The 24400-nt window shown below is 41.5% G+C and overlaps 1 protein-coding gene across 5 annotated transcripts in view; it reads right to left on the reverse strand.

Moving 5' to 3' along the window:
• PCNX1 (pecanex 1) overlaps positions 1 to 11916 on the reverse strand; it is a 95644-nt gene extending 83728 nt beyond the window's left edge. For 2 of the 5 annotated variants that reach the window (XM_069858194.1, XM_069858193.1), the window contains exons 1-2: positions 11566 to 11916; positions 3178 to 3386 (exon numbers count right to left, since the gene is read on the reverse strand). In XM_069858194.1, the coding sequence (XP_069714295.1) occupies positions 3178 to 3386; positions 11566 to 11718 (362 nt within the window). In that variant the 5' untranslated portion in view covers positions 11719 to 11916. Of the gene's footprint in view, positions 1 to 1412; positions 1470 to 3177; positions 3387 to 11565 lie in introns of those variants that run through there. The other 3 variants (XM_069858196.1, XM_069858195.1, XM_069858197.1) reach the window with 2 other exon arrangements.
• Between the last annotated feature and the right edge of the window lie 12484 nt (positions 11917 to 24400).

The following is a 24400-nucleotide window of genomic DNA, read 5'->3' on the forward strand; positions in this document are numbered from 1 at the left end:
ACAGCACGTACAGCAAATGCTTGACCATGACAGTTTCAAGTATTGAGAGAAGTTAAGGCTTGAAACACTAATTATAGACTCAGAAAGCCTAAATAACTCCAAGCTCAAGAACAGGTCTGCCAGCCACAGAAAGCTACGAGGAGAAGAAACAGCAAAAGGTAGGGCAAGAGTTAGAAAGATTACTTTTTTATTATTTACCTTGCTCATACTTCAAGTAGACCGTAAGTAACTCAAAAAAGCAACATCCTCCTGCTGTCAGTTTTATTTTGTAGAAGAAATACATATGAAATTCATGTAGTTCTCCTTTGCTGATGGAGATCAGCAACAGCACTGTCACCAGCCTAATGCTTTATGGTAACTTGAACCATAGAAGTTACTGACACAAGAAAAAAAGCCGTATTCGGCCCCCTAAAAGCAAGGCTGATTAATGTGTCTTAAGGTACCTATGTGGGTCCAGTGATGACCAATAAATATCACACTTGCACTGTTCCTTCTACCTGTTATGTGAGATTAGAAGCCTGTATCCCCATCATCTGTTTTCATAAAAACTGACAGAAGAACTACAAACACCCTTTTAAGAATGAAAGCAGCAACTGCACTAGAAGCTACAGAAGACAAGTAACATTCCTATCTAAGACTGAGTTTCCAAAAACATGGATTAGAGAATTTCAGATGTATAAACATGAGGAAAAACAAAGCATTTAAGGAATAGTGACTTGTTCTTCACTTAAGCACATAGAAGTTTTATGAAAAGATTAAAAACCTCATAGTTTGATGCTATTCACAAACCAACGTGAAACAAAGATAAATGAACAGTTCATGTAAACTTACAAATGACAGCACATCAAATTTTTGTCAAATATCCAAGAGCATAATTTCGCAGATAACTATCTTCAGAAAAAAAGAAGAGCCACTATTAGAAGCTAAACACAATCCTGAACGTAACTTTTGAACGGATACCAGACTATTGCTTAATCCTTCAAAAATACTAATATTAAACATCTAAAGTGGTCCCCAGGAGGGGGTGTACAGCAGGGTGAAAACTCTAGGACAGCTTTGCACACTATTCTATCCATATATTTATTTGGTAACACATGCTGTAGCCTAAGCTACCAAAATTAACATTCTGACTATGCAAATATTTAATGTAGTAACTCTACTTAGATACACCCTATATCTGCCTTAAGCTAGGAGAACAGAATTCAAGGAAAAAAAAAACCAAACCACACGCCCTACATACACACTGTCTTCCAAATCACGCTTTTTTAATAGTGTTCCAATTTAACTTACTAAGGCAGTGACAGTTCAATATTAAACACTTGCTCTACATCCCCTCTACTGGTTTGAATGTTACCCCAGAGTTCTTGTAAGCTTCCAAGCAAAGATTAGTACATACTGTACATCCCACTTACCAAAAAGTACCTCCGTAATTTCTGCATTGACCTTGTTCCCAGTTCTAGTTAAGAGACCTGAAAGTGGGAACAAGGATCATGTAAAAGTTAATGGAACTTTAGTTGGCAAGCAGGACACGCAGCATCAAACTAACCTCTACTTCTGAGCTTACAAATAATTATAATGCAGTAACTTGTCCCACGTCAACTGCTCCTTAGACAAAACAGAAGTTCTGAACCATCCAGAAGCAACTCACAATACTAGAGGAAAGAAGCCCCTTGCCAAATCTTGGCTAGTTCTGGGAGCAAAAGCTACATGGCTTTAAAAAAAAAAGCCCAAAAAATCCAAGGTTCACATCTAAAACATGCATTAGAAAGGTTGAATTGAAACAGACCACTAGTTTACTTGAATGAATTTTATTAAGCAGAATAAGCATTAATACACATTTAGGCAAGCGTACTGCCAAAATCGCTCAATACAGCTTTAGTAAGGTATACGGTGATCTAACTGGAGTCAAAATTAAAGTCAGCAGGTTCAGTTACCAAACACAACATGGAAAAAGAGTCAGGTCATAAAAGATCGATACGAGAAGTTACTGCATATCAACTTGGAAGAAACCCAAGATGATGTTTTTGCTAACAATACCAGAGATGAGAGGAGATAGAGAAGAACTTAAGATCCAACTCATGAGAAGCTACACCATATGCACAAGAAAGTCCTTTAAAAAGCTAAGCCTAGAAGCAAAAGAGCATCATTTCAACACCTTCTTTAAGGGTCCTGATAAAAGGACTCAAGAGGCTTCTTGTCCTTATACCATGAGTTTCCACATAAGTTTCAGGTTTATTTGGGGGGTTGGTTTGTTTGTTTTTAAATGACACAACCTTTGAAGACTCAGGAGCCCAAACTTTGAAAAGTAATCATGGTTACTAGTACCAGAAACATAGACAAGAGAAATTCTTTAAGAACTAACAGTTCAAGGTTGATTTATTCCATACATGAGATGGCCTCAATTATCTGGAACCAGACAGAGGCTTTGATAATAGAGCTCATAACGCATCCACAGTCTCATCAGACTGGTTAGGCTGGCCTTGTTGATGAGTCATCTTTTCCTCTTCTTTCTCCAAACAGTCTGGTCACAGGAGGAAAATCTCTGGGGTTTGTTTTACACTGGCAACAGCAAAGATGATCTGTGGAAAGGAATCATCTCCTATCGACTATACTTCAGAATGACCACCTTCATTACTGAGCAAATCCAGAATTTTCAAATACACACAACAGCTCTCCTGAAGTAATACTGTGACTGGAAGCAAGCATTGTATCCAACTCTTGCTTTTGCAAAACGAAGCAAATTGAAGCCTGATCAGATTTTTCTTTTAGTGATAAAAGACCTAGCATGTAGTATGTGCTCTTTGACAGCTAGAATTTCAAAACTAAGTCCACTGCTGAAATAAGGTGACTTGTACCAGTTATGTTCATCAAGTATTTACTGAACTAATAAGCACACATTTTCCATGATATTGTTTCAATGCTTCCAGCATTTTCCATACTGTTCTGGAAGTCCTTTGGGGGAAGGAACCAGGAAATTCACGTGAATCCATCATTTTCACACCTAATATATAAATAAGTTCATTTTTAAAGACCAGACTTAAAGTCTGGCTGAACTACAGAGGTCTACATCTAGATTTCTCAGTGTTTATTTCAACCACCACTCCAGCTACACATCTGACGAAGACAGGATTTTTTTTATCACTTGAAGCAGTATACAAACATCAGCAGACATCTTACCTGGGCCCATTGCTGTCCTTCCTCTTGGCCAAAACATTGCTTTGCTCTGTTTTTGCACCTCTGTCCATACACTCACTGGCATTCCTCTCCACAATTTCTCCCTCATCCAATGCCCTGTGCAAACGGTAATTCACCATCTTCAAAACGATAAAGAGAGCTGCTATCACCGGGCAGTAGACAGCTACTATCATCATGGAAGAAGGAAGGGCCTTTCAAAAGAGAGTAAGAAAGAGTTAATGAACACAAGGTCAAACATCCTTAAGAACACATAAAGCTAGAGTTTAACCGTTTCATACAGAAAATATTGATTATACTGAAAATGAAAGTTCAAACACACTACACAAAGTTTGTCTGTAGGGGAGATTATTAGAAGCCTAGCAACACAGACAAAAGGAACGCTTGGACTAAAGATACCAAAGCATCATAGCAGCGTGCTAAGTAGACCTATCACTGGAACTTGAGAAACAAGTTCAACTCTTGTTCTTTCTTTTTCCAGGCTATTGGAATGCGAGACCTAAACCAGGCAACCTAGAGCTATTATGATTTTTGTGCCACAGGCAATATTTTTGATTAGTTGTTACAAATAAAGAGATGGGAAGATTTTAAGCAAGTTGAAAACTACGCAAAGTACAGGACAAGACCTTATTTCGGAGCTAGTATGCAGTACTAAGTCCATTTTGGAAAAACTGATGCAAGCCTGACAGCAAGGCAGATAGCAGAGAACTTCCTTAACTACACACTATTGATGTTTTCACTTAGCTTGTCAGCTTCCAACAGCTACTCTTGCATGACAAGATACTCTGTCACAAGCCAAACTATTCCCTATCTGCATACAAAAATGGTTGTTTACATTTGCAATGGGCACATCTGAGCAGCAGTCCACAATAACATGCAAGACCACACAACACAAAGATTTGTGCTAGATCATAACATGTCCATGGAGAGGCAGAAGAGAACTTCAGCTGTGTCAAAGGTGGCCAGAAGCCACATGAAAAACTTATTCTTGAATTCAACTTTTGAGATTCCACTTTGAGTTGAGACTTCTCATGCAACTGAGCCAAGACTCACATGGCTTTTACAGATCACTTCAGCAACTGAGAAAGTGTGTCCTAATGGCTATTTAAAAGAAGTGTTCAGAGTACTAGTTAAACTTCAGATTTCAATTCAAGGCTTCTGCCCTTCTAATTCACCTTTTATTCAGATACATAATTTTGCCATTTCCCTAGACAGTCAAAGTGATATATTAACTCCTGGTCTTCATCTACAAATAACGACTTTCCACAGAAAAGCATTCTAGTCTTTCTAACAGCCTTTAGTATATCATAACCAGGTTGGAAGAGACCCACAGGATCATCAAGTCCAACCATTCCTATCAAACACTAAACCATGCCCCTTAGCACCTTGTCCACCTGTGCCTTAAATACCTCCAGGGAAGGTGACTCAACCACCTCCCTGGGCAGCCTGTTCCAATGACCCTTTCTGTGAAATATTTTTTCCTGATGTCCAGCCTAAACCTCCCCCGGAGAAGCTTGAGGCCATTCCCTCTTGTCCTGTCCCCTGGCACTTGGGAGAAGAGGCCAGCACCCTCCTCTCTACAACCTTCTTTCAGGTAGTTATAGAGAGCAATGAGGTCTCCCCTCAGCCTCCTCTTCTCCAGGCTAAACAACCCCAGCTCTCTCAGCCATTCCTCATAAGGCCTGTTCTCCAGCCCCACCACCAGCTTTGTTGCTCTTCTCTGGACTCACTCCAGAGCCTCAACATCGTTCTTGTGGTGAGGGGCCCAGAAATGAACACAGCATTCGAGGAGCGGTCTCACCAGTGCCGAGTACAGAGGGAGAATAACCTCCCTGGACCCGCTGGTCATGCCATTTCTGATCCAAGCCAAGATGCCATTGGCCTTCTTGGCCACCTGTGCACACTGCTGGCTCATGTTCAGTCGGCTACATACACACACACAGACCTATGACAACTGGAATTAAACAGCATTTGTTACCCATCATAAACATAATTCAGTAGATAAGAGCAAATCAACTGTCTTCTTAGACGTCCTAACCTAAGGAGAATTCCAGCTTGTTTTGTACACCTAGCCACCCTCCCTATACAGATCATTGCAAGACAACAGTCTTTATGGTGACCAAAGCCTCAGTCTCATCCTTCAGAATGAGAAAGGAACATGACTGAAGGATAAGGCAGACAGCCCTTTACTCTATACATCAAGCTAGTTTTAGCCATTTCTAAGAGATTAGATTACAACATCAATATTTCTACATTTTCAAGAGTTTATTAGTCCTAAAAACTGGTAGTGCTCATCACGCAATTTAAGCCATGAATTCAGCAAAAACCACCATTTGATGAGATCTCCAAAATACTGTACTAAAAGAGTATAAAATAAAGAACATTTCTAAATACTGCGTTGACTGTTGACTTCAGAGCAAAACCAATCCTTCATCTGGTTGCTCACCTTCTGGCAGTAAGCAAAAACAATCAATTAATGTAACATTTCTAAAGCCAAACAAGTATAAATAATTGAGTCTTGAATCACTCAAGAGACAGGTTACTTATTAGGATTCTTTTCTTAAAGAGATCAAGTTTAACGTACCTTCTCCTTCAAAATAAGTTAACACCTAACATAACATGAAGCAGGACAGGCAAACTAAGCTGAGATATTCTAACTTAGATTTCATGTGCTCGGTTGGACAAGACCCTAAAGGATAGGAGGATTTACTTATCAAGAACCACCTCAGGAGGAGGAAACAAAGATATTTAAAAGCATCATCAGTAAGCAACCAGGAGCCACAATTATGGTAATGGCAACCATACAACCCCTGAAGCAATGCTACAAGGGTTTCCTCCAGAAATGCAGTGCTTCCACTTCCAAGAACTTCACAGGCAGCTAGCTCCCTGCAGGCAAGGGCAAGCCCGTTAACTTTGGCAAAACATATGCACTTCCTGTACCTGCTAAGCAGTCTGCTACCACAAACAATTTCAACTATCCCCTCCTTTACAAGCACGTAGTGTTCGAAAGGCATTACCAGAAGAGTCAGTTTAACACCAGATAAAAGCTAAAGTCAATCTATAAAAGAGATGCCTACACTTCTTTATCTAGAGAGCTCTTCAATTTCTCCCCTTCACTACATCAGCAGTGATGTCACACAGCATATCGAGTTTATCTTGTGGAATCCAAAATCTACACAATCTGTTCTGTAAAGGCAAGCTTTAAGAACAAGCATGGAAAAAACCCAAAACACCTCATGTAACTTGCAGCAAAACTAATAAAGAATTAAAGAGTGCTTTTCCCCCCACATTCCATTTCCACAGCACTGCAGAAAGATAAAAATAAGCTAACTCACTACTTTTAATTCTTCATACTTATCAGTAGTTATTCCTCTCTGAATAGGGCAAATTGTCTGGGAACTTAAGAAGTTTTAGCATGTCCAACAAAATATAAATTCAGACAGGAAAGCAAGTCTCATGCTGTAGAAGAGCAGTGCTACTCATGGTACTAGCAACACAGTGGTGTTGGGCTGACAGTTGGACTTGATGGTCTTGGAGGTCTTTTCCAACCTCAATGATTCTATGATTCTACAGTTCTAACTCCTCTGCATTCCAGTCTCAACAGCAAGAGTTACTACAACTTAACCTAAATCACTGGTGCTTTTTCCACGTTTCTCGGCCAGACTCAGAGGCATTCAACTTTTGTTTGGAATCTTCTCTCCATAAACCATGGCAAGTTAAAAAGTGATTACTGTTTTAAAGAGATTACCATTTTAAACTATGCTTGACATTTTACCTCATATACCTCTCGTCATCATAACTGAGCATTCTATAAAATACCATCTTCAAAATCAGAATACAAATTCAAGTCCTACAAATTCACAGCTAGATCTCATTTTGGTTCTTTTCACAAGTATTTGTATTGGGCACAAGAGACTAAAATCCTCAGGTTAGAGCCTGCAGCCAGCTGGTGTCTGCTAACAAGTCCATAGCTGCAACAGCATTTCAGAGAACATCCCATTTTACTGTACATCATCTAGTCACTTCCGTTGGCACCAAAAGAAAACATACACTAAACAGCAGCAGTCACAACTGAGTTCTTGTACAAGAGGCAAGAGGTAGACACGACCACACAAAAAACATGTACCCCAACTATGTTCTTTTGAAAATTTCAGTCATCTAACAGTTGAACAAAACCAACCATTAAACTCCTAGCTGGAAGCATTGCCCTAAATCTAAAGGGAAGTTAAGTAGTACTCTCAGAGACAGAGGGAGAAGGGACTTCTCCCTCAGGAATAACTTACCAAATTTAAAAACTTTTCAAGACAACTTCAGAAATCCATAGTATACATGTGGACAAACGTAAGATACAGGAACGTACAGCTGAGGAGTGGGACTGTCCTTTCTGAAAGCTGCTGGCAGTTAGGTCAGCTAAGTTGTATCACAGTACATGTTTTATGAAAAAGTTTTAAGCACTCCTAGATTCACTGATCACAGGCTGTGCTGCATATGAATTAAAAAAGACTATATAGACCTTTCCTAATCACATTTAGCTTTAGCTAGACACAAGAGATGCAATGAAGTTTTTAGATTCTTTTCAAAACAGAGATGTAGGTGTTACCCATTAAGAACATTCACAGTGAAGTTTCCCAAACCAAACAAGATTGCAAGTCCTTACATAAAAGTGATATCAAACATTCATTAAGCAGTAGAAGTTGTCTTGTAAAATGCTTTCAAGTTCAAACCCTCTGAGGCAAGTATTTTATTTTTATTAACATCAGAGAAAAGGAAAGACCAAGAAATAGCAAATGTAGTTTTGTCACTATTTTTTGTTTATGAACATCCAAAGGCCTTGAGAACTGCTGCTATTAGGCAGCATGTTCAGTTACAAGTCACTTAGTTTATAACTGAAACCTCAAGGTGTACAAATGAAACTTGAGTAGCTAAGAAACTAGACGTGGCTTAAAGCAAGGCAGGATACTACAGATTCTCATCATACATTCAACTTTAAGTACTTAAACTTAGTTTAAGAAACAACACCAGTTTCAGAAACTTCACTAAAAGCTGTATTTATACGACCTACTTCTATAACTATGTACACAAGTCAGAAAAATCAAGTGCCTATTAAATGAACTTTTGTCTGTTGAAGTTAAGCTCATTTAGGCAAGTTCTGTAGGTACATATGAACCCATCACCCCACGTAAGGTACAGTCCTGGCTCCTCTTTAGTCACTGGCAAAGTTCTCCAAGTACTGGAGTCAAGATTTCACCCCCTTCTGTGCACGTGGTGGGGCTGAAACAGCAGTCCGACTAGGGGAAGTGCTTTGGCAGCCTTCTCTCTTCCCCTCCCCCTTCCAACATTAATGCACAACATGGCCTCTGCATTTAGGGTATTTTTTTCAACTCTACCACTATATTTTGTAGCTTAGTGTTACAGTCACCCCATGTTTTCTTCTCCCAACTTGAGCTTTGGATTATAGTGAAAACGGGAATCAGTTCTTACAACAGATATGCAGATCAACAAATACAGTTGAGTCTGTTACTGAATACAAATATTCAAACAGGATAGATTTAACAAGTCTAGAAAGCGCACATGCTGCCAAACCACAGATCCAGAAGTACGAAGTGAAGCTGCTTCACTCAAGCAGACATTTCTCTTCCTCTACACCCCAATTCCTTCATTATCTATACTTTTCTTTTTGACACACTTCAGACAAGGAAAGGTTAAGCATGAGGTACAAGGAAATACAGGAGGGAAAAATATCCAGAACTGCAATATAGAAACATTTATGTGTACATCTGTCTCAAGTCACACAGACTATAGGTCCCCTTTCACATGCTTAAGCTCAGAAGGCAAATGAAGGATCAAGGAAGAAAGGCTAGCTGAATTCTACTGCAATTTCTTCAGTTTGCTTGCACCATGCATTAAACCCATCAACCATAACAGCACTTGGCATACACGTGCAAAGAAACACACAGACTTATGGTATTACTTGCTGACCACAACCATTACTAGATTCCATTCTGAAAACACAGGATCAATAAAAGAAATGCACAGACAAAAGACTAGCAACATAAGGTGCAATAAGCAAATCTCTAATCAATAAGTGCATCTAAACTACCATATCTAAAAGAGATTAAGTGTTCCATTCCTGTTGGGGGTTAAATAGCATTTGGGAAAAAAAGTGATTAGCTTATTGTAAAATGCATTCAGCCTCAAGAGCCAGCTACAAACAGTTCTTGGGAGATCCTCATGCCTTTGTTGCTACAAATCAACTTAGGAATAACTATTGCTGCTCCAATACATCAAAGCAACACTATGATTCTGGAATTCCTTATGTGAGGAAGTTTAATAAGTAATACAAAATCTGCCAGCATTCTAAGTCTTTCTATATATCTTGTTGTTTTTCTTAAATACACAGGGTTGTCTGCCAGCAACAAGTCATCTAAAGCTAGCTTAGAAACTCCCTCCTACACACCAGTGAGCCATGCTCAGAATTCAGATTATCATTACCTAAGACTTTTTAAGCAAGTTCTGCTTATTTATCTATGCCCCTACAGCAATGCTACATTTACTGCTTCTTATTCTGTAAACAAGCTTAAGAGATGGTAAAGATCTAAGATGACCATCATGGTTCTGCCTGTTTAGCTTATGTCTAGACAACACTTAAAACTGCAGAGGGTGGAAAGAGGGAAAACAGCCAAATATGATTCAATCTGTTTTAACTTGTGACTAATCTCCATACTTATTCTTAGGGAAGTTGGCACCTTTTGTTGCATCTTTAACTTGTCCAGAGCTATGAAGGAAGATAATTTCTCAGACCTCAACAAAACCAAAGCAGCTTGCTTTGGCCTGTCTTTGGCCTGCCTTTTCCCTTTGCATAGGGAAAGAAAAAGCTTTGAGCAACACCAAGGTTTACCCTATAGCATGGTAAACTGAGGCTTAACTGCTGCTTTAAGAGCAGCAGGAAACTCAAATGCTGGTGCAGATTTATCATTTGTCAAAAGACCTATGTGCAGTACGGATCAGCCTCACCCAGCTTCAAAAGTCTCCTGTGCATGCATGACAAAGCTCCCCACATCTTTATGAACAGCTTTCTCAGCAAGGCAGTACTAATGAAATAGACTGGTCTGCCAAAGCCAAAGTCTTCTTCTCCAAAATAAAAAAGTTACATTTGAGACCTAAAAGGACTCTCCTCTTCCCATATTCAGTGGGATTCCACAGAGATCTAGATTCAGTTTTTACAGAGAGGTTCTGCTTAGTTTAAAGTTTTATCTAGCTGCTGTTACATTAACTCCAGTTTTAAATGATGTTTGTCTCAGCCTGCGGTTTCCTTGCCAGAAGCCTAAAATTTTCAAACAAAAAGCCTTGGAGCTACTTTTTGCAATACACAGTAATATGAATTAAAAACTACAGTATACAGGGCTGTAGCCTCCTCTTCCACATGAGCTATTTCTTAGTATTAACTGTCTCACACTGCAATCTTACAAATTGCTTTTTAACAAAGCAAATGCCTAACCCCAAAGCTCTCAGTCTCTGCAACTGCACTCACGTAGAGTTTTACTTCCCAAGTTTCATTCACTACGTCACTTTTTTTTCACAACGTAGTTTCTATTTTAAGTTGGCAAAGGATCTGGACCCAGCAGACTTGCAAGTTACCTTCTACCGCAAATGCTCAAATCTGGTCACAATGCACCTAGCACAATTACCCTTTTCTACAGGGAAATCTGAAATGAAATACGAGTATTTCATAAATTACACACAACTTAGAAATAAAAGCACTGGCCAACAGGAAACTGCCCCCTTCTCTCACAATCAGTCATGCCTCTCCTATATCTGTTTTGAAGTCCAGATGGGAAGAAAGTTCCTAGGTTTAAAGATCAGTATTTTAACAGCTTTGACAGAATCGTCAGATACAAAGACATACTCAACGGGAGTTTTCCCACCAAACCAAGTACACTGAAGCCCAGACACAAGGGAGAAAATAAAGCCAAAGCATCTTCTTGTTACTAACACTGTCCAGATGCGCTGCCAGCCAGCACACGGAGCACCCCACTACGGCCAAATCAACTTCCAGGTTATAGACCTCGAGCACAAAGGTCAGAAGAGAAAGTAACAGAGCTACTGGCTATATCTGATGGATTAGTCCGAAACTACCCATTTTTCCTGGTCTGTAGTGGAAACGACCGGAGTTAACACCAACTCCGAAGGGAAGTAAACAGCAAAAGGGAGGCGAAGGGCTCGAAAAAACCCCAAACCCCTCCGCGCCCCGTTTCTGAACCGGGCCGGCCGGCTCCCCGCCCCCCCCCCACCTCCTCCTCCCCCTCTCCCCACCCCGCCGTTCTTCCCACCCGGCCTTCTCCACCCCTGCCACTCTTCCCGCCCCGCTCTCACCATGTAGAGGGTGAAAGGGAAGCCGAGCAAGAAAAGCCACAGGTAGAGGTGCAGCGCGTTGACCCCGGCGCCCTGGTGCGGGTCCTGGTACCAGCCGCCGCTCAGCGCCGCCCACACGCCCTGGCGCAGGATCTGCAGCACCTGGGAGCCCATGGCGGCCCCGCTCGGCCGAGGCGGCCCCGCTCTATCCACCCTGCGAGCCGGGGCACGGCCGCGCGCCGCCCGCGCTCCGCGACAGCCCGCACGGCCGCAATCGCCGCCGCCGCCTCCCCAGCAACGCCGCCGCCATCTTATGTCCGGGCCCCGGGCCGGCCGCCCGCCCCCGCGCCGCCGATGGACCGGCAGCCCTTGCGGCAGGGGACGCGCGCGCGCCGCCGCCGCCGCCGCCGCCGCCGGGGGAAGGGACGGGGGCGGGGGAGGGGGGAGGTGCGTGACACTGCGCCTGCGCGCGGGCGCTCCGCCGGGCGCCGCCGCCAGCGCCATCTGCCGGCGCGGAGGGACGCGGCGCGGGTCGCGGCCTTCTTCCGCCCGTCGCCCTGGGAAATGGAGGGAGGGGCCAGCCCGGGCGAGGGATGCTCCGGGGCCCCCCGCCGGGCGCCTTCATGTGTCGGGGCAGGAGGCGGTGGCAGTCATAGAGCTACTGGGCTGGGAAAGACCTCCTAGATCATCCGGGCCAGCCATTCGTGCCTGCCGCTAAACCACGGCCCTCAGCACCTCCTCTACCCGTCTTTTAAATACCTCCAGGGATGGTGACTCAACCACCTCCCTGGGCAGCCTGTTCCAGGGCCCGATGACCTCCTTGTGTGAAAAACTTTTCCCTGATATCATAGAATAGGTTGGGTTGGAAGGGACCTTCAAGATCATCCAGTTCCAACCCCCCTCCCATGGGCAGGGACACCTCCCACTAGACCAGGCTGCACAAGGCCCTGTCCAACCTGGCCTTGAACACCTCCAGGGATGGGGCAGCCACAACTTCCCTGGGCAACCTGTGCCAGTGCCTCACCACTCTCATCATGAAGACATTCTTATATCAAGCCTAAATCTGCCCCTTTCCAGTTTATCCCCATTCCCCCTTGTTCTGTCACCACAAGCCTTTGTAAACAGTCCCTCCCCAGCTTTCCTGTAACCCCCTTCAGGTACGGGAAGGTCACTATAAAGTCTCCTTGGAGCCTTCTCCAGGCTGAACAACCCAAACTCTCTCAGCCTGTCCTTGTATGGGAGGTGCTCCAACCCTCTGATCATCTTTTAGATGATCTCTTAGACAAACACATCTCAGTCATGCATCAGATAGAAAGGGATAGATTAGTCAAGGATCTTTGAGAGTGCTGTTGAGCAGAGGAATGGGGAGACCCCTTCCTTCCAACCCCAGGAATGAATAATGCTGAGGATCCCTCATTAAATTACCCGACTGGTTGTATTTGGAAAAAAAGTAGCTTTGAGGGCACAGTATGGTACTGTCACTGTGGTAGCAGGAAGATCCTACGTAGGTTCTGTCCCGAAACTCAGTTACTGTCCCTGCCCAGCACATAGGAAATGAGAGAACAGCACCTTCTGGGTCTCTGCTGCGGGGGAATTGCAGGTATGAAAGGGCCCGAGCACTCAGTCGTGACTTATGATGAGCATGCATTTGGGCTGGTGTTTTCAAGAGACTGCATTAATGCCACGGTCTCCACAGTGTTTTTCTCCCTGACAGTTAGCAAACCAATGGCAGCATTTGGCTATTCTTGGAAAACCAGAAGACAAAAGTGACTGACTCAAAGCAGATGTAGATGAGCTATATTTTGTTTCCCTGTGGGAAAGCAGGGAGAAGGAATGGACACAGAGCCCCATCCGTGGTGGATCTTTCCCCCCAGAATAAACAAATAAACCATTTTTAACTTCATTGTTTCAGACTGTGCCTTTTCAGATACAAGACTTATTTTGCCAAGGAGCAGTTTTTCACTGTCAAATAGAGTTGAGATATGAAAGGAAAAAGGATTATGGAAACAGAGAAACAACAGAGAACAGAGAAATAACAGAGAAAACCTACAGAGGATTATCATGGATGGGGAGGGGGAGTTCCCTTTATACTTTTGGGATAAAGCCAAGCCTCACCAGCTACAGTAGGCTCAGAAAAATTAAACCTATGAAGCCTATTTCAATGACATCATTTGCCAAAATGCCATTAAAAAGTAAAATTAGAAATACAGCTTTTAAAAGATGAAGTTTTCAGGATGTATTATCCAGAAATATACTATGATACTGTAAGGATCAAGATTATGAAGTGTTAGTTCTTCCAGCAGCTGTTTTATGAATGTTACATAAAAGCTGCTCACCTTCTCCACAAAGGTGAGGCAAGAGGAATGACATTAATTCGTAATGTGTCTGAAGGCTGCAGCAAATGCTTTAAAAACATCTATGCTTCAGTTTAGGAGCCATTGATTAAATCTAGACAGATTAGCCTCTGCCTCATAATAATGATTCACATTAAATAGTGCCCCTGTGCAAGAGGCTGGACACTGTGAAAGCTTATGGCTGCTTCCCCAGCCCTGCTCCTAAGAAGTCATTGGACCAGCCATGAAGTGACAGAGGCTTTGGGAGGGGCTGGGGGAAGGGGGGTGTTAAAGCAAAAAAACAAACAGAGGGAAAAAAACATTAATATTACAGGCTCAGCCCTGATCCAAAACAGCATAACCTAGTTTAGCACGGATAGGCCTGTTCAAGAACACCTTCATTGTGGGATGATCTAGAATGCATCCAGTAAACTACACAGAACAATTAATTTTCATTGTTTAGCAATTTAAATGAAAACAGGCTGAAAACATCAGGACATGAGATGGGGAAATAACATTATTGGAATCCATCCATGCCCAAAGGTAAAATTGATACCAAGCCCAGTCACAGGCCTCATTAATGAAGTAAGGAAAAAAAAATCATTATTAGCTTTTAAGGGAAACAAGCAGTCCACATCTGGATAGAAAGTGACAGCAGTGTACTCAATCTATGCATCTAACCTCTGCAATCCAACAAATAACTAGCTTATCTTCTGTGCTCTACTTAAGTCTTACACTACTTCTTTTGGATGGGTATTACTCTCTGTACAGGAAAAGTCTGTGCTCATAAAAATAGAGCATGACATCAGTGAAGAATTTATTAGATAAAATACTTGAGAGAAGGGGCATTAAATCAAATTATTGGTGATCAATTTTTTTTTTTTTTCAGCATTTCTCATGCCATTTAGTATGCCAAGACTAAAGCAAAGGAATCATTTGCTACTGAAGCCAGCATTACACAGGCAGACACCAACTTGAAATTGTAACTCATTGCAGCCAGACAATACTTTAATTCCATCTTCTCTCACATACTTTACATATGTATACAGTCAAGCGCCCTCTTTACAACTTCAGGCTATTGTGGAAACTTTGTAGCAAATTAATATTATTGGCTTTCTTGGGTATGCCATCGTATTATAGATATGGCTGGTTTGACTCAGACTTGGCCACGGAGGAATAATCTTGTAATTGTATTCAGCAATATTTTTCTTTACTTCATGCCACAATCCAGTGGGTTAAAAGGACATTTGCGAAATCAGGGCAATACTATGTGTGGCACACAGTAGAATGTAGGTTCTACCAAATGCTCAGATGGATAAACTAATCACCATTTCTTGTCCAGCCTTATGCGCACACTTTTCCTAATGCGCGATATTGCAAGAACAGAAGTTCACCAGAACACTAACAAAACACTGAAACCTGCCACAGAAATGTTTCAACATGTTGCCATTTCCAAAAATAATATTGCAGCATGCTTTGCACCATCAGTAGTACTTTTGTCTCTCTTATCTTCCCATTCAAAGGAATTAAGTTCTGCAGTTTCCCTCCAGACATCTTTTGTGGGATGCACAAAATTATAATTTTTAAATTAGTTATCAAGAGAATTCCTAGGTTTTATGGGAGCAGGACTTAGATAATTAGGACAAGAGGTGAAACAGAAAGTTAAAAAGAATATTTTGCCTAAATTGAATGATTTTTTTCATGTCCAGAAACAAACTTATGAATGTCACTTGCTTGTAATTTTTTGTTACAGTAGTCATCACAGTGTAATACCAAGGTGTAAGGAGCTAATAAAACAATCAGCAGAAAATAAGAAAAACACAGATTTACTCACTTGATAATCATGAGGGTTAATGCTTCTCTCCTTGCTGGATACAGCATTTGTTTTCAGATGAGGATTGACAAACTAGGCCTTGGGGGCTCACTACCAACTTTTATTTACTTCTTCCTATCGATTCCTTGTCTCAGGATCTATAGTTAACAGCATTTCAATCCAAATTTTTGGAACCTGCTGACACATACTACTTACTGTGGACTGGATAAAACAGCCACTCGGGCTCCAAAAAGAAAGACAGAAAATTACAAAGGTCGATTTTCTATATAATTGATCATCCTGGGAGAGAAGCATGCCTGTCTTGATTTCCTGAAGAATCAATAGTTAAAAATATACTTGCTACTTGGGCATTAAGAGTCTCTGCATAATTTTAAGTCTTGACTTTTTTTCCTTCCATTCCCTTCTAATTGTGCCTGGTTAGAATAGGGTTTATCTGAATCTGGAACATTGTCATAAATGGTGATAAATGTATTTTACTATCTCATGTGAGAATTGAGAAATAAGCCTGTTTACAAGGGTGATAGAAAACAGAGTCATTCTACAATAGTATTTGTTAGCCTGGTTTGACTGTGAGAAAGCTCATTTTCTTATAAAACCTGTCAGGAGGTTGTTCTAGATTTGCTTTTAATTACAGTACAGTGGTTTTTGACAACTGCAGGACTCCACGGAACACATTACCATCATGTTAGTATCTGATGGCAGTTAATCTGCTATTTGCACAGTTTTTAAACAAACTATTAATCAAGAGCTAGATCTTTTCACAGACCACACTCCCTTTCTAACAGAAAAGTCACACCAGATTCAGCCTTGCACACCAAGGAATCACAATGAAATTATTCTGTGAAACTCCTTCCTGTAAATTACCCCTCCTCTCAACTGGAATATGGCCTTTAGAAACAGCAAGGAAAATATGCCTATTATCTAGAGTTTCAGTACAGACCATGCATGAATTTACCAGCAGAAAGGCAACATCGCAGGAGACCTCCTCTCCCTGCTGTGCTCCCAGGTTCACTGCTCAGAGCACATCTCGCAGCCTCCGCTGTGTGCCAGGTTGCAGCCTGCACCCACCTTTTTCACAGCCACAGCACCAAACACTCCCGGATCCACCTGCCCTTTGGGGATACACCCTACGCAACAGTTCGTGGGGTGGGCCAAACTGTTCCCTCTCTCTCAGTGTGGGAGAACATAGTTCTTGCCCTCACAAACCAAGAAAGGGGAAGAAAGGTTTGGATTTCTTTTTTTTTTTTGAAGGGGTGTGTGTTGCAGCTATCCCTGTGACTAATATAAGTCTCCACAGTGCTTCACAGTGCTGCTTAGAGAGAGATCAATTCACTGGGTGGAGGTTGCTAATTACTTCTCTACACGTAGCTGAACCACAAAGCTCACAGTCCTATTAATCCTGCCTGTGCATTTTGTCTTAGCTGCTTGCTGCACCTTTTGAGTATGTAAGCTTTTTCCATACGCTCTCTGAGCCGTGTATTTTTCTCAGGACAAAATAAGCAGACCAAAGCAGGATTCGCCCCAAAGAAGAGCACTTACATAAGTTTCTTATTGTCTGGGAGTGCTGAAAGGGGAAAACCATTTAAAATAGATCCAAGCAGACAAAGAAGTCCCATGACAGCTAAGAAAAAAAAGAATTCTTACCAACTTGTTGATAGCAACCTTCTGTAAGTTGCTGCTAGAACAACAGCATCTTCAACTTCAGTCCTTTTCTTTCTTTATCTAGAAATCATCTTTATACAATTTTCTGCTGTTTGTCTTCAGCAGATATGTGGGCCCCAGTCTCACTATTCTAACCTCTCGCAGCTGCTTCAGCATGGGTGAAAAGAAGCAATTGGAAAGGCTTAGCAGTACCGTTGCTAGAGACAGTGCAGTTTTAAGATGAATTTTCCTCCTTAAGACAGTTCTATTAGTGTTTCTTACAAAAAACCCGTGACGGCATCATCCACTTCCACATTACAGGACCTAATTGTGTGAACATGTCCATGTAGAAATCACACAGAGAAGCGTCATCAGTGTCCCAGTGACCACAAGGTCTCTCTGAAAAGGAGGAATTTGCTAGCATTACTAGTACAAGAATTATCTAAAAACACCATGGAGATGAAACATAATAAACAAGGCTAAAATTAGATTACCCAAACACCCAGCAGACAGTATTTTAGCAACATTTATACCACATTCTTTTAAGTACAGCACAGCAATGCCTCACTGTAAGAAATTTGTACCAAACAACAATTCAGGATGCCGCTGGGATAAATTTCTATTTAAGGTCCTTGTTCACTGTTAAAGTCTCTGTCTGAACTATAAAGCTCCCACAGCATGCAAATGAGTCCCTAAGACTATCTTCTCAATTTTAAAACTTCCTCTCTCTTATGGCTCTTTTTAGCCATTTTTTTTCTAAGAAAGTTAAGCGTTTTCAGTTGGTCATTCTTTGCCTAGGAGAGGGTTTCAGTTTAATGTACATTGTCAGAGGCAGAATTATAAAAAATATCAAATGCCTACCACTTTCTGGGTAATGAAAAGAGGCTAAAAGAAGGAACCCAAGGAGGAAACGTGGGCAGAATTTGGAGAGTAGTCTTAAGGTGACTGGCTTATGAATAGGGAACTATGGAAATTTGTAGAATAACTGGTGTCATTGCAAGGCAACAATGTTGTAGGGGATATGTCCCCTACAATTTCATGGAACTGGATTTCATAAAAGTATCAGGGTCCACTTGGGCAGATTAGTTGAGAGGCCCTGCAGACTTTGGCTGTTTTCCTAGATCTCTCTTGGATTTCAGCTTCATTCTGAATCAACAGAAAACTAACTTTATGTTTCTGTCTGATTTCAACTCTTTGCTAACTGTGTATGTAAGACTCCTCACTGAATACAGCCTTGTCTGAAGTGGAATATGGCAGTGACTGTGTGCTTTAGTGGGAGGTGTGAAGAATAATTTTGACATTCAAGACTATTGGAAACAGTATGTAATTCATTGCCTTGAGATGGAATGTGGCCATAGTCAACAACCTGAATTTGAGAAAAGAACTGCAGAATTTCAGTTTTAAATCCCTTTTGGAAGGTAACATCTCTAGTCACATGCTGCTTCAGCACCAATATAGGTCAGTCAGAGCAGAAGCAGTGCTATTTTTTAAGCAACCAATGTTTAAATTCCCAGATGTTCTATGATTTATACCAGCAAGAAATCTCAGCTGCCTCACAAGATCTGCCCCTTCCATGTGTTCCTTCTGTTCTCTGGAGGTCTTTCAGATAAATACTGAACAGGTAAGACCTGCTTAGCATATAAGATCTGATGAAATCATGCCCTGAGGTGTTGTGGCTACTATTTTTGTATTTGCTTGAATTGGCAATGCCTGAAGGTACAGTTGACAGATTTCAGAATGTGAAAATGATTAATATGGGGGGAGTGCCCTGAAATACTGCCACTTTATGGCAGATCTAAAGTAACTTGGATTCCAACAACCCTTTAAAGGGTTATTTAAAAAGAAAATCTGTATGAGCTTCCCAGCAAGTAACATTCCAGGAATCACAGAGGCACAGACCCAGGCTGTCCCAGACAATCTTTCCTTTTTCCGTAGGCCATGTTTTCTCTAAGCATTACCTTAAGGAAGTCATCATCCTACAGCTGTACCACCGCATGAACCAGAAGATATCAGGCATAACTGCAGCAGAATGAGGGAAGCTTGAAGGAGGTGTGATGGCAGCTTTATTAGAGAGGACATATGGATTTTAAAGAAATGGTCTTTGACAGCCAGCTGGAGGTGGCATAGTTATTTGTCAGGAAAACAACAGCAGCTACAAAGATCTTCTCCCTCCCCTGCTGGCTGAATAGATTTGTTGCATCCATTCGGTGGGCAACTGGTTTTAGCCTACCCTCCATAAACAGTATTTCATATTAAGCTGAGTTAGGAGGAAGTTCTTACTGTAAAAGAAATTTGTAGCTGTACAGGAACACATTCAACTCAGCCTTTTCTTGCAGCCCCTGTTTTCAGCTAGGTCTTTGCTGTAGCACAGTGAAATAGTCCCTGTGAACACAGAGCACACATATACATGTATATAGACCAATATGCTCATGCGCATATGTAGATACACCACAGGTTCTCAAACAGCATGTTTTTTCATGCAAATATTCTTTCAGCTGCATGAGCTGACAGTATTCAGCCTGTTTTTACATCAGACTGCATTTCACTTTTTACGTTTATCTTTATGTCCATAAGACCTGCTGAGAGAATTCTTTGCCCTCATCCATACAGGTAAGGCCTGATGATCCTTATCAACAGCAGGGGCGTGGTGGCACCTTATTGAGTAGGGAACAATGCACAGCCAAGAGAAGCAGACTTTAAAATAGGTTCACTTATTTGGAACAACATGTTACCTGTCAAGTGGCACGGGTACTAATGCATCTGTTGGATATAGTTTTTTTATCTGTGGATGAAAGAGACTTGTAAAGGAGGTATCCTTAATTCCTTTGAATAGGTGTTGAAACTGTTGCAAATTGAGTGATTTACTCCAGATCATGACATAAACCATTGACAAAGCCAGCACCCAGATCACCCAGGTCCTGATCCATTAAACAGAGTGATGTTTGACATAAGGAGCATCTGTACAAACTGTGACAGGGTCTGCAGTCAGTACTAGGCAAGTGAGCTATTTGTGGGTTCAGAGACAAGGTAATGGGGAAGCTGTTCCTTCCTCCTCTGTATTTATTTATCACATAAGATTGTTACCTACTTCACATCAACAACAAATCCTGAACAGCACGGTAGTGATGGAGTTCACAGTACTGCAGGTAGATTCATTCCAACTCTCAACCAGACAAAAGGCTTTTCTATAAACACTGCTTGTTTGTCTGTTTCTTTGATGGAAAAATCCATAGGAGATGCTCTGAGAGTATGAATCCATGGGCAGCAAGCATTTCCAGAACTCCTTCCTGATCTCTTCCTTAGGAATGAGGGATTTTGCCCATTGTGGAGCAGTTTCGTGCATCTTCCCTCCGGACAGATCCTTAGAGAACTTTAGACATCCAAATGTTTCCTGAGGCTGCTTGTATGGATGCCTTGTGCAACTGCCAGGCTCTGGGCTGAAGGTTGGGTTCCAGAGCACTGCCCATATTAATAGCATAAGTCTATTTCATTGGTGCATTTTTTACTAGTCCACAGCATGGAAAGATATACTTAGCCCCTGGGAAATCTTTGATGGATTAAGCAATGAAAACTATCAGTGAGAAAACTGTTACAGAGCAAAGGAATTAGATATAGCTGTATGATGCTAGTGACAGTCATATTTCTGACAACATATGCTGGAGAAACATATAATCTTCACCTTTTCATAGGCCTTCCCAGAACAATGAAGACTGCAAAATGGCCTGGACGCACTTTTTCTGGAAATATACAATGGAAATGATCTAACATTAAAAATAACCCTAAAGGCAAAAAAATCAGAATTGAGTTTGAAACAAAGGAAGGGTGGAGTGGGCAACTCTTTTTGAGAGATTTATACTCTGCTTCATGCTGTGTATAGAACCCAGAGATGCCAGAGAAGATTGCATCAGAGATGTGTAAGCTGTATGCCTATAGCTGTTAAATACAGTGTTCTAAACACTACAGAAATTAGTGAACGTATTAGAAAATTTGCAGCAGTTAAAATTAGGTTTAGAGTGATTTATCTTTTTGTCATTGTTTCAGCATGTGACATGACATGAAAAGAAGAGGTTTTGTTGCAAGAAATATTTTAACCACAAAAAGCTATTTTGCAGTAGAAAATGTACTTCCAAGACTTAATTCAATACTGAGTGTTACACAAATCATATGAAAAACAGTCTTACTGTGGTAACAGCAAAATTAAGCACAGGTGGCTGAGGTATTTTGACTCTTGGACTCTGTTTTGAACTTCTGGTATACAATTCTGCTTTACAGTTATGTTGGTAGCAAAATAATTAAATGCTTTTTTGTAAGTATTCAAATGACATACATTGGAAAATAAGCAGAACATTTAAAAAAAAACCCGGAAGTCAAAGCTTCAGGCATAATCTTGCAAGCTATATTTGAAAAGCATGTTTGTTTAACTATTACTTCAATTGACATCAGGAAAACTGCACACAACTAGATTTTTTTTTAACACAGAAAGTCTGTAGGATCTGAGTCTTACAAGTAAAGAGTTCAGAGCTTCTAATAATACAAATTCTCACCAGCCTCCCTTCTGCCTTACTCCTTACAACAGACCTAAACAACACATACTTTCTCAGAAAGACTTCTATGTGTTTGGCAGGCCAGATAGGAGCTTCTGTCGGATGCTATTCTCACTAGGTAATTGCATCTCCTGATTCTCTGAATCTCATCATCTCATAAACTTTGAGACAAGTGCTTAAGTTCTCAGATTTGCTCATAACTACAACAAAGAAATTACAGGGGACTGAGTTTAATGGGGCGATAGAAGAATGTCAGCTCCAGTCTTAAAATGTTCAGTAGGATGTCTCCAGAAAATCCTTCAAATTCAGTGAGCTAGATTGACCTTCAAAGAAATTCAGTAGGAGGTGGCTGCACAGGCAGCATGTTTGGCCTTGTGTAGTCTGCAGGAAAAAGAGATTGCATTACTGAAAGCTTATCCTTTACAATACCTCATCTTCTTTCCGCTGATAAGATAGCAACAGCCATTTTCTTTGTGATCCATCATTCTTTCTAATGCTCTCTATCCAAAATAAGTGTAGAAGTGTGCTGAGAGTTAGTCAGTCTCCGTGGATACAAACCTGGAAACTGTCATGTTCTCTGAATTAGCTGGTAACCGAGCAGAAGAAAAAGCCAGGAGTCCTAGATGTACATGTACAGTTACATTTGAATTAAGATTAGCTTAAGTGAAATTTAATTAACCTTTCTCCCCCTACTGTGCAAGTTTTAAGAAAATGAAACAAGATTACCTCCCAAAAGCATGTGTTTCTTCTTTCTCACTCTTAGAGCACCTCAGGATTTGTAATGGCATACTTAAGTCACATAGCAGATTAAAAAGGGTAAACTGGAGGGAGAACAGGAAAGAACTGAAATCAATCAGAGGATAACAGGAGTTGTTCTGAGGGGGAAAGCTGAAGAAAAAGTATGGTAACAGCAGTACGAATCATGGACCATGAGAAAATGTCTTCCAAGGAGGAGCTGAGTGCTGTCTACAGGAGCCTGTGGACCTTCCAGACCTCCTTGTGGAGGCTGGGTTCAGTGGCGTTTTTCATAATAAAATGCAGGTAAAGAGAGTTTATGCTTCTACTGAGGGCAGCTGTGACATCGCTTCTCATATATGCCAGGAGATGACTAGGTACAGTTCTATTTTCAGTGTTCTATATCCATGGCTGGGTTTGCTGTCTGAGAGATGTAAATGGGGCCTGGCAAACTCCTTCCTGGATGGGTGAGAACTCGACCAGATGAAGTGCTCATGAGTGAGATGACTCACACTACCTCATTCCTTCACTGTTACACAACTTACTTTTTTTTCCAGTGTAAGGTTTTCTTCCACATTCTTTCTGTATTTTTTTTTCCTTTTCAGTAAAAGCGCTTGCCTTTGTCACGCGTTCACATAGAAATGGGCAGGGAATTCAATAACGCAACCTGGCAGGGTATCAAAAGTCCATTTTCTCAAGGGGAACAGGAAAAGGTAATAATGGTTTGAGGGAACTGGAAAACAAATGTGTCCCATGCAGACTACAATTGTTTCATTTAAGTGAGTAAAACCAATGAGCTCTGAGCCCTGAGGAAACTGCTTGCTGCTCCAGCTGGACCAGAAATAACCTGAGTGAGAATCTCTTCATTGTTGACCAAGGAATGTAAAAAGCATCTGTCGTCCCAAGGAGGGGATAGCTGGGGCAGGCGGGGACGCAGCTGCCCGTGGGCTCCTGGCGCCCCCGGGTGGCACCGCAGGTCCCTCCCCTCCCCGTCCCGGGGCTCCACCATCAAGAACGACCGAGGTGAGAAGGTGACTGTAAACTTCACCTCCTGTGTCTCTGGAGCGGGTCCGAGGAGAAGAGAGGCTGCCCAGGGGCTGCTCTTCGGCGTGGATACCATTCCTCTGGCACATCCATAATAAGACCTGTCTCTTAGCCAGCTCTCGACTTTTCTTTTTATTATCCACATCAAGAAATTGTGACAGTGTTGGCATTTTAGGGATGGATATCTTCTACTAAGGTTAAGTAGGCAAAACAGTTAGTGAACTATAATTGAATAGAAAGGAAGTGTAATTCTTCACTGTGGTGAAGGCTATGCTACACTAGAAAGGATGAGGTAACTGTGTGAAAATGGGGAAATGAACTTTTTTTAGCCATCAAAATAGTCCCCCTGTAACATATTTTATATGAATATGCATTTGAAGTAACACAGTCAAATTTCATGCTAGATTTTTCTGAAGCTAATTAGGAAATGATCGGTTCCGTTAAGTGGTTCGATCCCACCAGCTACCTGTCCATCGGCCCCGGAAGTTGCTTGCTTGTGTTACAGCCTTCAGTCCTTTTAGACTCACATAGGAACACCTTAAGAGTCTAACAAGAGTAGGCACTGTTGTGGAGTAATTGGAAAGGCATGAATTTGAGGTGAACACTTAATAAGCATTAAAGCTATGACTGAATTATGTAGCTCATTCTGTTGAGTGCCGATTCATGGTTACCCTGTTCCCCATTAGATTGACACAAGTTACAGAAAAATAGATATTTTACAAAAT

Source organism: Phaenicophaeus curvirostris, chromosome 5 (assembly GCF_032191515.1).
Source record: "Phaenicophaeus curvirostris isolate KB17595 chromosome 5, BPBGC_Pcur_1.0, whole genome shotgun sequence".
NCBI lineage: Eukaryota > Metazoa > Chordata > Aves > Cuculiformes > Cuculidae > Phaenicophaeus > Phaenicophaeus curvirostris.